At 41.3% G+C, this 15,234-nt stretch overlaps 1 protein-coding gene across 2 annotated transcripts in view; it reads right to left on the minus strand.

The window, feature by feature from the left end:
* The window catches only part of LOC116909618 (ankyrin repeat domain-containing protein 20B-like), a 118,964-nt gene that overhangs the window by 81,606 nt on the left and 22,124 nt on the right, over positions 1 to 15,234 (minus strand). For both annotated transcript variants that reach the window (XM_032913245.1, XM_032913244.1), the window contains exon 5: positions 5,899 to 5,935. In XM_032913245.1, the coding sequence (XP_032769136.1) occupies positions 5,899 to 5,935 (37 nt within the window). The remainder of the gene's footprint in view (positions 1 to 5,898; positions 5,936 to 15,234) is intronic.

Here is a 15,234-nt window from a genome sequence, read left to right on the forward strand (position 1 = left end):
TTCTGAGTCTTCAATTCTATTCCATTGATCTACCTACCTGTCTCTGTACCAATGCCATGCAGTTTTTTTTTTTTTATCATGATTGCTCTGTAATCCCCCAGAAGTTCTTTTATTGTTGAGAACAGTTTTTGCTCTGTATTCCCCCAGAAGTTCTTTTATTGTTGAGAACAGTTTTTGCTATCCTAGATTTTTGGTTATTCCAAATAATTTGCAAATTGCTCTTTGTAACTCTATGAAGAATTGAGTTGGAATTTGGATGGAGATTGTGTTGAATCTGTCTATTTCTTTGGGCAAAATGACCATTTTTACTAATCAGTCCTGCCAATCCATGACTATGGGAGACCTTTTCATTTCTGAGATCTTTTTCAATTTCTTTCTTCAGAGAATTGAAGTTCTTGTCATACAGATCTTTCACTTGGTTGGTTAGAGTCACACCAAGGTATGTTATAGTATTTGTGTCTGTTGTGAAGGGTGTCGTTTCCTTAATTTCTTTCTCAGCCTGTTTATCCTTTGAAGAGAGGAAGGCTACTATTTTGTTTGAGTTAATTTTATATCCAGTCACTTTGCCGAAGTTGATTATTAGCTGTAGGAGTTCTTTGGTGGAATTTTTGGGGCCACTTAAGTGTACTATCATATCATCTGCAAATAGTAATATCTTCACTTTTTCCTTTCCAGTTTGTATCCCTTTGACCTCTTTTTGTTGTGTAATTGCTCTGGCTAGGACTTTGAGTACTATTTGAATAGATAGAGAGTGGGCAGCCTTGTCTAGTCCCTGATTTTAGTGGGATTGCTTCAGATTTCTCTTTGTTTAGTTTGATGATGGCTACTGGTTTGCTGTATGTTTTTTGGTTTTACTTGGTTTTACTTTTAGGTATGGGCGTTGAATTCCTGATCTTTCTAAGACATGTTAATGAAGTGTTGAATTTTGTCAAATGCTTTCTCAGCATTTAATGAAATGATCATGATTTTTTTCTTTGAGTTCGTTTATATAGTAAGTTACATCGATTGATTTCCATAAATTGAACCATCTATGCATCCCTGAGATGAAACCTACTTGATCACAGTGAATGATTGTTTTGATGTGTTCTTGGATTCAGCTTGTGAGAATTTCTTTGAGTATTTTTGCACCAATATTCCTGGCAGAAATTGGTCTGGAGTTCTTTTTCTTTTTAAGATCATTGTGTGGTTTATGTATAAGCATAATTGTGAATTCAACGAACAAATTGGGTAGTGTTCCTTCAGTTTCTATTTTGAAGAATAGTTTGAAGAGTATTGGAATTAGGTCTTCTTTGAAGGTCTGATAGAATTCTGCACTAAACCCATCTGGTCCTGGGCTTTATTTGGTTGGGAGAGTTTTAATGACCTCTTTCATTTCTTTAGGATTTTGGGGACTGTTTAGATGGTTTATCTGATCCTGATTAATCTTTGGTAGCTGGTATCTCTCTAGAAAGTTTTCCATTTCCTCCTAATTTTCCAGTTTTCTTGAGTATAGGCTTTTGTATTGGGATCTGATGATTTTTTTTGAATTTGCTCAGTTTCTTTTGTTATGTCTTTTTTTTCCTTTCTGATTTTGTTAGTTTGGATACTATCTCTGTGCTCTCTGGGTAGTCTGGCTAAGGGTTTATCTATCTTGTTGATTTTCTCAAAGAACCAGCTCCTGGTTTTGCTGATTCTTTGTATAGTTCTTTTTGTTTCTACTTGGTTGATTTCAGCTCTGAGTTTGATTATTTCCTGCCTTCTACTCCTCTTGGGTGTATTTGCTTCTTTTTGTTCTAGAGCTTTTAGGTGTGCTGTCAAGCTGCTAATGTATGATCTCTCCAGTTCCTTTTTAGAGGCACTCAGAGCTATGAGTTTTCCTCATAGCACTGTTTTCATTGTGTCCCATAAGTTTGAGTATGTTGTGCCTTCATTTCCATTAAATTCTAAAAAGTCTTTAATTTCTTTTTTTATTTCTTCCTTGACAAGTTACTATTGAGTAGAGCATTGTTCAGCTTCTATGTGTATGTGGGCTTTCTGTTTTCTTGTTATTGAAAACCATCCTTAGTCTGGGGTGATCTGATGGGGGTGTTATTTGGGATTATTTCAATCTTCTTGTATCTGTTGAGACCTGTTTTATGACTGATTACATGGTCAGTTTTGGAATATGCACAAGGAGATGCTGAGTATATTCTTTTGTTTTAGGACGAAATGTTCTACAGATATTTGTTAAATCCATTTGGTTCACAACTTCTGTTAGTTTCACTGTGTCTCTCTTTAGTTTCTGTTTCCATGATGACAGTGGGGTGTTGAAATCTCCCATTATTATTGTGTGTGTTATAATGTGTGCTTTGAGCTTTAGTAAGGTTTCTTTTATGAATGTGGGTGTCCTTGTGTTTGGAACATAGATTTTCAGAATTGAGAGTTCATCTTGGTAGATTTTTTTTCCTTGATGAGTATGAAGTGTCCTTCCTTATGCTTTTTAATAACTTTTTGAAAGTTGATTTTATTCGATATTAGAATGGCTACTCCAGCTTGTTTCTTGGGACCATTTGCTTGAAAAGTTACTTCCTAGCCTTTTACTCTGAGGTAGTGTCTGTCTTTGTCACTGAGGTGCTGTTCCTGTATACAAAAAAATGCTACGTCCTGTTTACATATACAGTCAGTTAGTCGATGTCTTTTTATTGGGGAATTGAGTCCATTGATGTTAAGAGATATTAAGAAATAGTGATTGTTGTTTCCTGTTATTTTTGTTGTTAGAGGTGGAATTATGTTTGTGTGTCTCTCTTCTTTTGATTTTGTTGCAAGAATATTACTTTCTTGTTTTTTCTAGGGTGTAGTTTCCCTCCTTTTGCTGGAGTTTTCCATCCATTATCTTTTGTAGGACTGGACTTGTGGGAAGATATTGTGTAAATTTGGCTTTGCCATGGAATATCTTTGTTTTTCCATCTATGTTAATTGAAAGTTTTCATAGATATAGTAGCCTGGGCTGGCATTTGTGTTCTCTTTGGGTCTGTATGACATCTACCCAGGATTTTCTTGCTTTCATAGCCTCTGTTGAGAAGTCTGGTGTAATTCTGATAGGTCCGCCTTTATATGTTACTTGATCTTTTTCCCTTATTGCTTTTAATACTTTTCTTTGTTTTGTGCATTTGGTGGTTTGAGTAGTTTGTGACAGGAGGAATTTCTTTTCTGGTCCAATCTATTTGGAGTTCTGTAGGCTTCTTTTATGTTCATGGGCATCTCTTTCTTTAGGTTAGGGAAATTTTCTTGTATACTTTTGTTGATGATATTTACTGGCCTTTTATGTTGGGAATCTTTGCTCTCTTTTATATCTATTATCCACAGGTTTGATGTTCTCATTGTGTCCTGGATTTCCTGGATGTTTTGGGTTAGGAGCTTTTTGCATTTTCTTTGATGGTCGTATCAATATTTTTTATGGTATCTTCTGCTCCTGAGATTCTCTCTTCTATCTCTTGTATTCTGTATTCATGTATGCTTGCATCTATGACTCCTGATCTTTTTCCTAGGTTTTCTACCTCCAGTGTTGTCCCTCTTTTTTATTTCTTTATCATTTATATTCCCATTTTTAGATGCTGGATGGTTTTGTTTAATTTCTTCACCTACTTGGTTGTGTTTTCCTAAATTTCTTTAAGGAATTTTGTGTTTCCTCTTTAAGGGCTTCTACTTGTTTACCTGTGTTCTGTATTTCTTTAAGAGAGTTATTCAAGTCTTCTATCATCATCATGAGATGTGATTTTAAATCCAGATCTTGTTTTTCTGGTGTGTTGGAGTATCCAATACTTGCTGTGGTGGGAGAACAGGGTTCTGATGATGCCAAGTAGTCTTTGTTTATGTTGCTTAGGTTCTTGCACTTGCCTCTTACCATCTGGTTATTTCTGATGTTAGTTGATCTTGCTGTCTCTGACTGGAGCTTGTCCCTCCTCTGGACCTATAAGCCTGTGATCTTAGGAGTAAGAGCAGTCCTGGGACACCAGCTTTCTCCTGGTAGGTTTGGGTCCAGAGGGCTATGGGACAACCTTAGCTGTCCCAAGTTGCTACACTGTTCCTGAGCCCTGTGCACCCCTGTCAGATCCCTCTTGGGACAGTTAGTGAGCCAAAAGTGGCGTCTCAGCTCTGGGCTCAGGAGTAAGACCACTCCTGGGAGACCAGCTCTTTCTGGGCAGGTTTGGGGTCTGGAGGACTGTGGGATAGCCTTAACTCTGCTGCTGATGGAGACCAGAAGGTCCTTTCATCTTTTTCTTGTGTTAAAGAAAAGGAAAAATTCAGTCTACAAAAACTCAACAACAAAAGCAAATAGAAAGAGAGACAGAGATAGAGAAACACATAAGGAGAGACAGACAGAGAGAGGTAGAGGCAGAGAGAGACAGACAGAGCGAGGTAGAGAGGCAGAGAGAGACAGACAGAGCGAGGTAGAGAGGCAGAGAGAGACAGACAGAGAGAGGTAGAGAGGCAGAGAGAGACAGACAGAGAGAGAGAGACAGAGAGAGACAGACAGAGAGAGGTAGAGAGGCAGAGAGAGACAGACAGAGAGAGGTAGAGAGGCAGAGAGAGACAGACAGAGAGAGGTAGAGAGGCAGAGAGAGACAGACAGAGACAGAGGTAGAGAGGCAGAGAGAGACGGACAGAGACAGAGGTAGAGAGGCAGAGAGAGACAGACAGAGCGAGGTAGAGAGGCAGAGAGAGACGGACAGAGAGGCAGAGGCAGAGACATGTGGTTCTTTGTTTGCTGCGGTAACTGATGGTTTCATATTTACATGCTCAATACAATTAGTTCTCAGACTCCACTTATCATTCTGTGTCCCAGAGTAACACAAGACCTTCTTTATCATACTTTGTTGGCATTTCAGTGATTGTTACCTCCCAAGAGGTTGGTTTGTAGACCATGGAATAGATTCTTGGTTCTGCTGACACACTTACTTGCCAGCATCTCTTTTGTTTTGTTCAAGCTATTTCTTGGTAGCCCATTTATGCATTAATGCAGAAACCACAGTCTGGCTAAACAAGCATTTCTACTAATACTTAACAAGGTAATAACATGAACAGACCAAAAACAAAAAATAGTGAATAACTTTTGTTATACACTTTGGAACTGCTCTGAATCCAAGTAGAATTTAGCATATGATTATTTGCAAAGTGTGCCTTTGGACAGTTGTAGTACAAAAAAATTATGAATCTTCACTTCCTTGTCCAAATATTATGGAAGGAAATAACTTGCTTTATAGACAGATAACTAATAGTTATGTTGTAATTTGTCTCTTTTCTGTTCAGATAGCCTACTTGAGTTTCAGAGAATTCATTATGGTGGAAAACTGACCACTTGAGGAGAGAAATGATGAATGGACCTCTTCTGGTGTAAGGATAGTGTGTGTGTGGAGGAGGGGTTCCATCATTTATGGAAAGGTGCTATACCTTATCCAAGGGGAATTTGCATTAAAGCTGTTGTCAAAAGAAGAAAATCAAATATTGGCTACCTATGATACTGTCTGATAATTCAGAATGATCCTAAATTATGTATGCTCTCAGAGAAGATAAATGCCTCAAAGGACAAATACTAATGAAGTTATACATTCCCATTCTGACTTTAAAAAGTTTATGAATGTGTGAGAAGAGTCAGTTTGGCATCAATAACTGTGAATAACACTAGAAGGCTCCTTTTCCAAAGCAGAGAGTTAGTACTTCAGAAATGATGGTTGAATATGTAACTCAATTTTATATAAACAAAAAGGAACACGTTTTCAGTCTAAAATAACATTCCATAAAACTGTGTGGACTGTAATACACAGCAAGTATTAAGTATATAAAACAGTATCTATCTCAGAGCACACCCAACAAGAATTAGTTTCTTATCTGAAATTTCCCTAATGTTAAATAGGTATTGTTAAATATATTAAATCTTACCTGCAGCAAGACTTCAAACCAGTATTGTAGTGCACTTCTAAAAATAAAGACAAAATGTGTTTTATTACAACTCTGTAAAATATATCAAAATTATCAGACTCATTGTTAGTATCAATTCCTTTGAGACAAATCTGGAAACTATTATAGAGACAATATGCATTTGTATCCAATTAATTCATGGAGAACTCTTCCATTCTCTGTATTTTTAAAATCAGAGAGAGACCTATCAAGCATCGGTGCCTAAAAATAAACTCCCAGAAACAACTGTGGTGATATTAACTAAACACTCTCAGACAGAGAGTGTGGTAACCTAACCTGAGTCAGGATCACAAGTTGGCTGTGTCACAAAACATTCTTGTAGTTGTTGCTTAACTCTTGGCCAATAGTATTAAAAAGAATTCTAGATTAGCTGTTGTGGTGCACATCTTTAATCCCAGCACTTGGAAGGCAGCAGAGGCAGGTGAATCCTTAATAGAGAGAAATTGTCACACACCAAAAGAAAAGAAAAAGAAAGAAAGAAAGAAAGAAAGAAAGAAAGAGAGAGAGAGAGAGGGAGGAAGGAAGGAAGGAAGGAAGGAAGAAAGAAAGAGAAAAGGAAAGGAAGGAAGGAAGAAAGGAAGAAAGAAAGGAAGAAAGAAAGAAAGAGAGAAAGAAAGAAAGAGAGGGGGAAGAAAAGAAAACAGAAAATCATCTAAGACTGTATAATCTTTTTTCTTTCAGAAACAAAAGAAGTTTGTTCATCTTTATAGTTGAAATTGTTCAGTTTAGAATGTAAATCTGTAGCATAAGAAGGTAGATGTAAGGCAGTTGTCCTTTGCAGCATGTTGAAGCATAGTAGACAGAAACAGAGCAGGAATGAAAACCCTTACAAAAAGGTAGAGAGAGAATAATATACTTAATCTACTCATCTTCTTAGTTCCAGCTCTGTTTCCAATCTCCTGTGCGGCTGAAAACATGCTCATGACAGTGTCCATTATGTCTCATGGTAAAAATTATGGGAAAGACTCCTCCCTTGGGAGTTATGTACCCTGAGCTCACAAGGAAAGAGCAACAGAGAAGCAGCAACGGTGTGGACTAGCACATTCATTCCATGGGCCACTTTCTGACATGCAAACAAGTTACACATTTACATGCACAAATTATGAGTTCACTCAAGTTTTCACTGTATAACAGTGATTTGTTTTTCATAAATGAAAATTATTCCTTTTATTTATTTATTTTTTTTTGGTCTGGTTTAAAAAAAAATCTCATTGTATCATCTTAGCATTCCCTATGACTCAGGAAGAGCTTATTTCCCTCTAATTAATGGGCTGGGACTGTAGCTCAAGGTTAAAGAATACGCTTATGGCAGGAGAGGCCTCAGTCAGTCATCATCATAAATGCAAAACAAAAAAATTCGTAAAAATGTCATATAAGAAAATTACCTCTTTTATCATAATCCTGACACTTTGCATTTTACATCTTTGTAGCAGGAATGGTGGGGCCACCTCTATGCAAATGCCAGAGGCCTTTGCAGTTGCAAAAGTATTTCCTGAAGGAAGACCTAATTGAGGACTGCCTGAGAGGCCAAAGATTGCTGGTGCAGACAATGTCAGCCAATCTGGAACTGCTGTATAGAAGAGATGCTTTCTTGGGACCAATGGGGCTTGGGTGGGGGGTGTTAAAGGAGCTTGCAGCAGTGCTCAAGTGAGATTGCTTTGGTGTTTCTCACCTGTGTCTGGAGTCATTTCATTGACTCTGCATCACCTCACCTCCTATCCCCAAGGGCAGGTAGGGTAAGGCAGCAAGTAGTCCTGGGCACAGGCAGCATCTAGCGCCCAATGTGGTTGATGGACTATTTCATCATCCTCGCTTTGTGGCTGCTTGTGAACCTCCTTTCTCGGGGCTCATTTTTTGCCCGTTGCTGCAAGGACTATACTTGTGGTTTGACCTGGTCTGCTTTTCTCCTCGTGGTCCTGCTATTGTGCCCCGTTCAGTTGCTTCTTTGGTGATGGTTCCTAAGTGTTTTCTGTTTTCTTTGTCTTTTCTGTTTGTTTCAGTGACGTCACTTTTGATCTTGGTTAGTTTGAGGGTAAGCATGTAGTGACCATCTTCTCGTTGTTCTTTGTCTTTGGGTGAACTTGCTGTGGTAAGCTTGAGGTGGCCAATTTTTTCTTCTTTGTATTTGTATAGATGTGCATGCAGTAGCCACCTTTTCTGTTTTCTTTGTCTTTGTCTGCTCACTTTTACTTTTGGTCTGGAATCATCCTGGTATCTGACACAGGGGCCAGTCTCCCAGGTGGTAGTATCAGGGATCAACTTCCAAATGCCTTTTCCATCCTGGGAGCACTGTGCAGGCAAAGAACCTTTGAGCTACAACTGAGGAAGTCCTCTGCTTAATAAGTGACTTTTGTCACCTCCTCCGTCATATTTGTCATATCTTTTCATGTTTGTTTCCTTTGTGCTTATTGTCATGGGTTCTCTCCACTCCAGCATCAAGGAACCCTACAGGAGGACTCTGAAAACCCTTCTGGTTACTCATGATCTCAAGGTTAAGACTTAATGACCTAGACCAATTTTGGAAGGAAGCTACTATTTTGGTCCCCTGGATATTGCCAGAGAACATGTGGGACCCTGACCTCTGGATGTATGTTCTCTTCCTTGCCCTCAAGTACAATGTACAGTCTGGGATTACTCCTCCCTTGTTCTTTGTCCTCATCCTCCACGCAGTCATTATCAGTCTTAAGAGATCTTCCCCAGAGTATGTGGTGGCTGCTTACAATAAACACTGCCAGGATCAGGCTAATCATTTTCATTACTGACCCTGTCCTACTTTCTCTGGGCAAACAGGCTGATTTTAGCAATGAGAATGACAATGAGGATGAGGAGAGAATGAGGATGAGGATGAGGATGAGGATGAGGGCACCTTGGCTCTAGCCCTCTGGCCATCATGCTCCAATGTCAATGATGATGTAGAGGGTACCTGGAAAAGAATGGGGGACAAGAGATGCGAAGAAGGATGCCAAGAGTCTGATCAAGGCGACAATTTTATTTTTTCCCAAAGCTGAATTTATACCATAACAGGGTAACAGAGAGAGGGGGAAAGTGGGAAACATTTACACAGACCAAGGACACAGTATTCGTGTGGTCAGGGGATCAGCTGATGTTGACAGGATGTTAGAACATATCTATTTGTCATATCTATTGATCAGCAGGATATTGGTTTTTCAGAGAGGTTACAGGTCAACACATTGGGTATCTTGACATCAGATGTATTTCTCAGCAAGGTCAGAATTTTATCATATCATTATTCATCCTGACCACCAGATTTGTATTAGTTTTCTGCAGGTGGCTGGGGATTTTCCATGGACCTAGTCATACTTAATTCTAACCATAATAATAATATCAATAATGGAGGGTTTCAAGGGCATCACTCTCAACACTCCAAGCCATCCTGTAGCCCCGCTGTCCCAGATCCCTCACTCACTAGCCCTTCTGCTCCTGCTTCATCAGAGGTACCACCAGCTTACCCTTGGCATGATTTAGGGGGACTTTGCCTTCCAGCAGGCACTCCTGCAGTGGTCGTTCCTACAATACCTGTCCTTCCCTAGGGGCCTCAATCTCCTCAGATATATCTTGAGGCTTTCCCTGTCAATCTTGTCCTTGATGCAGTGAGTAGGCCCTGGATTCCTATTCCTCTGGCAGACTTGGCATTAATCAGAAAAGCTGCCAACTACTCTGATGCAAATTCCCCTTATTTTGAACAAGTACTGAAGCAATGGACAATGCATCTCTAGACCTATTAAAATTGGTATAATCTTAAGACAGTGCTCAACCCTGCTTGTTTTCTTAATATTTATTTATTATATGTGAGTACACTAGAGCTGTCTTCAGACACACCAGAAGAGGGCATTGGATCTCATTACAGATGGTTGTGAGCCACCATGTGTTTGCTGGGATTGCTGGAACCTCTGGAAGAGCAGTCAGTGCTCTTAACCACTGAGCCATCTCTCCAGACCCCCACTCTGTTTCTTAACTGGAGCTCTTCATATCATGACTTGGTTGAGAATCAGGCTAAACTTAACCTGAGATATAACCTTAATGCTAACTTTGATATACTTACTGGCCACAGACCAGGGGTGATAAAGGAGCCAAAAGAAGACCAGGACCAAGAGACATAACGTACATACCGTGTCTATTAATTTTTCTTCAGCCTGGGAGGGCTAATGAGCTCTGGGCTTTGGTGCCCTTGTCCCCCATTTTTTCCCTGGGGAAGTTAATTCCCTGACCTACCCTGTTCTTTTCTCTTCCAATGTGAGTTTGAATTTGTCATTCATGGACTTAGTCACCACTATATGACAATTAGAAGGAAACTGGCCCACAGAGGAAATTTTCTGCTTTACGCACAATGTCTCCTCCATTCGCTCTTGATCCAGCTATGCAATGTGACCATGGGGAACTTTCATAGTAATCTAACCTATGGCACCAGGTTAGGCATGAAACTTCACATTCCCCTCACTGATTACAAACCCCCAAAGGATTCCCCAAGCATATCATGTCCACACCTGCCTCATTGTCCAAGGGTCTCTCAAATGCCCACTTTTGTGGGCCTTCATATCCCTTGGGAGCCTACACTAGGTGTAAAATTCACTGGGGATTACCCAGTATTGTCATATAACCTCACACTTGGCATGTGGTTTACATCACACGATGCTTACAATATTACTTCCTATGTTAACAGGGATACAATTAGATTCCAGTATGACCCTATTGTGAGAAATAGGGATTTATGGGGCCCTTCTGTCTTGATTTATGTCCCCTTACTCTCCTAAAAGGTGTCTGCCTTTTTAATGGGATGTATTAACACATAAAATGGTCCGCAAAACGTGGACTGGGCAACCCATGTAAATGTGACCCATTGGCAGCCAGATTGGCTGGAAAGCAAGCCCAGTCAGTGTCCAACCTCCCCTTTTCTTTTTTGTTCATTTCTTGTATTGGATATTTTTTTAATTTACATTTCAAATATTAATCCCTTTCCTGGTTTCCCATCCATAAGCCTCCTATCCCATCCCCTTCCCCTTCTTCTATAAGAACCACCCGCCCCTTCCCACCTCCCCACCTGTGGGGCAGTGTGCAGTGAAAGGCACCCTGATTCCTGGTCAAGACAGGTTAAATCCCCGGGAGACCCTAAAAGGGACAGCGGGTGCATTCCCAGCCTTCCAGATCAGGGCCTCACAAGCTGCAGCGCCTCCCCCCTCCCCCATCCCTGTAGAGAGATTTGAGACAGACCTGTCACAGAGAGCAATGCCCCAAGCCCCTCCTCCACAGGTGAGGACATGACCACAGGTTACATAGGTTCAAGACAGATCAGTCCGTAGAGACAGGACCACGCCCCCGAACATGTAGATGAGGTCTTCCCAAGCTCTCAGGCCAAACCAATAGGAAGTACCTGCGGTCAGACACTGACCCATCTAAAAACTATTTAACTGTCGTGTTCAGAAGTAAAGGTGTGCAGGGATTATTCCATCTTCTGAGAGCTTCTGTCAAAGGAGCTGTAACACCGCTGCTTGGGGAATAAATCCGCTCTCCCAAAATCGCTGCCAGAAGCTTCCCTGTGCCCCTTGCTGGCTAGTCAGTCTCCCGCTGGCTCAGTCCAGGCGAGCAACCAAAGTGGCAAGCAGCGGCAGAAAGGAAAAGGACTGGCAGCTGGGGGCGCAAAAGCTGTTCCCCTCCCTACCCGAGTTCTCTCTCTCTCTTGCCTGAACCCACGCAGCTCGTGGGGTGAGAGATCTCCGTGGGAGATCATCCCAGCACTAGAGCCCTACAACTGGCGCCCACAACTTGGTGCTTGAACCTGTGACAGACTGCACAGATACTGCGGAAAGGTGAGCCCCCTTACCCCAACTCTGGAGACAAGCAACCTATCCTTTCCTGCTGTGCTTTCAGTCAGCACCATCGCGTGGGTTTGGACAAGCTGAAGAGGCAACTGAAGCCTCTGGCCAGAGCTACTCTCTGGTGTTGGCAGAAGGTCCCTCTAGCTCCTGTCTAAATCCTGACAGCCCACAACAAGTGTTAGCAAAGTCTCTTCATCTAACCTTTCCTTTAAACATAAAGAAAACCTGGTAATGCAGCAGTCACTTAAAAGCCACAGGGTGACTGCCAGTTCTTAAATCTGCGGGAAGGCTTAGCGTTTTGGACCTCTGTGGAATCCTCCAAAGCTGATAGATCAAAGGAATGTTCCCAGTGGACAAAGCTTTTCTCCTCTTTCTGTAAAGAACAATTCACCACCACAACCACAAAAAAAAAAAAAAAAAAAAAAAAAAAAAAAAAATCTCCCAGACCATGCTCCCCACCCCCCACCCCCTCCCCAGCAGTGTTCCTGTCACTTACCACAGCCTAACACTGTCCTGCAGTGGCAGCAGTGAGCATGGTCAAACTTCCCTCATCATGTGTTCCCTAGCAGTTGTGCCCTGAGGTGGAGCAGACACAGGACCCCTCCCCCCAACCCCACTCCCAATGCTACACAGGAGACCCTAAACAAACTGTCTGCTTCTCCTGCCCCTCCCTCTCCCACCCAAGGGCAGGGCTCCATTAAAAAACAAAGGAGCTTGCACCTGCCTCTCCCCTTACTCTGCCTCCCCACATCCAACTAGGGAGATCTCTTAAAAGCCTTAGAGGTAGTTCTTACAGCCCAACCAGAAAAGACCACATTAGGACAGAAGATATTACCTATAAAGACAATGGAATACCCAAGGAGACCCTAAAAACTCTCTTCCAAATCACCCCCAATTCCTTCTAATCTACATTTAGAATTTACCAGCCAAGGAAAAACAAATGGGTAAAATACAGAGATCACCCTGCTTAGAGCACCTCAGCTGCAGCACAGCAGAGCAGGCCCCTCCCCGCTACAAAGGCCGGCCAAAGACAATGGAAAAACACACCAGAAAACTCAAAAGTTTTCAAGCTTTGTTTAAATGCTTGTTTTCTCTTACAGGAACATCTAAGACAATGTCCGTGCTTCTCAACCCAAAATTTTCGTGTCTTTATTTAAATGTTTATTTTCTCCCTAGAATTCGTGATTTATGTCCAAAAATTTTCCAAATTTCCTCTAAGGTTTAAAAGTCATCTAATCTACTCCCATGGGTCAAACCACCTAATTCTTAATTAACCAGTTTCTTTCACAAATTGTTACTGCCTATCCCAAATACATAATTAACATGATATTTTCTCCTCGGCCATCCAAAGCAGATTTAAAGGATACCTTCCATGACTTAAACTCCTCAAGCATCCTTGCTTTTCTAAGATCATAACAGACCATGATGTGCTCCCAAGCAAACCAACACAGGCTTAACCCACGCTACCCATCCCGTGTAGACACCTCCCTGCTGGGGTTCTGCTCCTCTGTTGTGATCGCCCTACAGGTTTACCTACAGTGCTGCTCCCACAGATCCAGCCGAGACTGAACGCCATCTCCTCGGACCTGCCTGGGACAACAGAGGGGCCTTCCTCCAGACACCTCATCTGATAAGACCCACAGATGACAGCTGAGACCCAGACTTGGGACCTTCCAGCTATAGATGAACTCTCTTGCCAAAGCCAAATGGCTACTGAACTTGGGGAAAGTTACGTGATAGTAAGGAAAACATGATGTCTAGCTAGATTAATCTAATGTTGTTTAAAACCACTGTTATTATCCTCAAACTGTACAACCCATGAAACAGTTACTTGGTTCAATCATCCTTTGTCCTCCCAACACCCACCCTCATCCCTTGTTACCACTCTAGCTTAGTTGCACTACCCCTCTGGCCTATTTACTGTTTTCTGTATCCATTCCTCTGTTGAAGGACATCTGGGTTCCTTCCAGTTTCTGGCTATTATAAATAAGGCCGCTATGAACAGAGTGGAGCATCATTTGGGTATATGCCCAGGAGTGGTATAGCTGGGTCCTCAGGTAGTACAATGTCCAATTTTTGGAGGGACCTCCAAAATGATTTCCAGAGTGGTTGTACCAGCTTACAATCCCAGCAACATTGGAGGTGTAGTCCTCTTTCTTGCCATCCTCACCAGCATCTGTTGTCACATGAGTTTTTGATCTTAGCCATTCTGACTGGTGCAAGGTGGAATCTCAGGGTTGTTTGGATTGGCATTTCCCTGATGACTAAGGATGTTGAACATTTCCTCAGGTACTTCTCAGCCATTAAATATTCCTCAGCTGAGAATTCTTTGTTTAGCTCTGTACCCCATTTTAATAGGATTATTTGGCTGGAGTCTAACTTCTTGAGTTCTTTGTATATATTGGATATAGGTTTGGTAAAGATCTTTTTCCAATCTATTGGTTGCCATTTTGTCCTAATGACAGTGTCCTTTGCCTTACAGAAGCTTTGCAATTTTATGAAGTCCCATTTGTTGACTCTTGATCTTAGAGCATAACCCATTGGTGTTTTTGACAGGAAATTTTCTCCAGTGCCCATGTGTTTAAGGTTCTTCCCCACTTTTTCTTCCACTACTTTGAGTGTATCTGATTTGATGTGGAGGTCCTTGATCCGCTTGGACTTAAGCTTTCTACAAGGCAATAAGAATGGGTCGATTTGCATTCTTCTATATGCTGATGGCCAGTTGAACCAGTACCATTTTTTAAAAATGCTATTTTTTCCCCACTGGATGGTTTTAGCGCTTTTATCAAATATCAAGTGACCATAGGTGTGTGGATTCATTTCTGGGTCTTCAATTCTATTCCATTGGTCTATCTGTCTGTCTCTGTACCAATACCATGCAGTTTTTATCACTATTGCTCTATAATACTGCTTGAGATCAGGGATGGTGATTCCCCCAGAAGTTTTTTTATTGTTGATGATAGTTTTCCCTATCCTGGGATTTTTGTTATTCCAAATGAATTTGCAAATTGTTCTTTCTAATTCTATGAAGTATTGAGTTGGAATTTTGATGAGGATTGCATTGAATCTGTAGATTGCTTTTGGCAAAATGTCCATGTTTACTATATTAATTCTGCCAATCCATGAGCATGGGAGGTCTTGAAGGGTTAAAATTTCTAAAAGTTAGTCATGAACAAAGACTGACTATGCCTGAGAGAATTTGAGATAGGGCTCACTGGCCCGACTATCAGCTCCCAAGGACACTGGCCATCTGGAGCCACCCCCTCCCCTTCCTTCACTCCCTGAGGATGGGTCATCCCCCTGCTGCAGTGAGATGAGTTGCCCTGCCCACATTGCTGAGATGCTAGATTACACGTATGCTTTGTTGATGTAACTCCGTGCCAATAGTAACTGTGCACCCTTTGTATTAGCCAATTATGTGTATCCACACGAAACCCCTGGTTTTCCCTATATAAGCTCCTGC

Source organism: Rattus rattus, chromosome 9, assembly GCF_011064425.1.
Source record: "Rattus rattus isolate New Zealand chromosome 9, Rrattus_CSIRO_v1, whole genome shotgun sequence".
In the NCBI taxonomy this organism is placed as follows: Eukaryota; Metazoa; Chordata; class Mammalia; order Rodentia; family Muridae; genus Rattus; species Rattus rattus.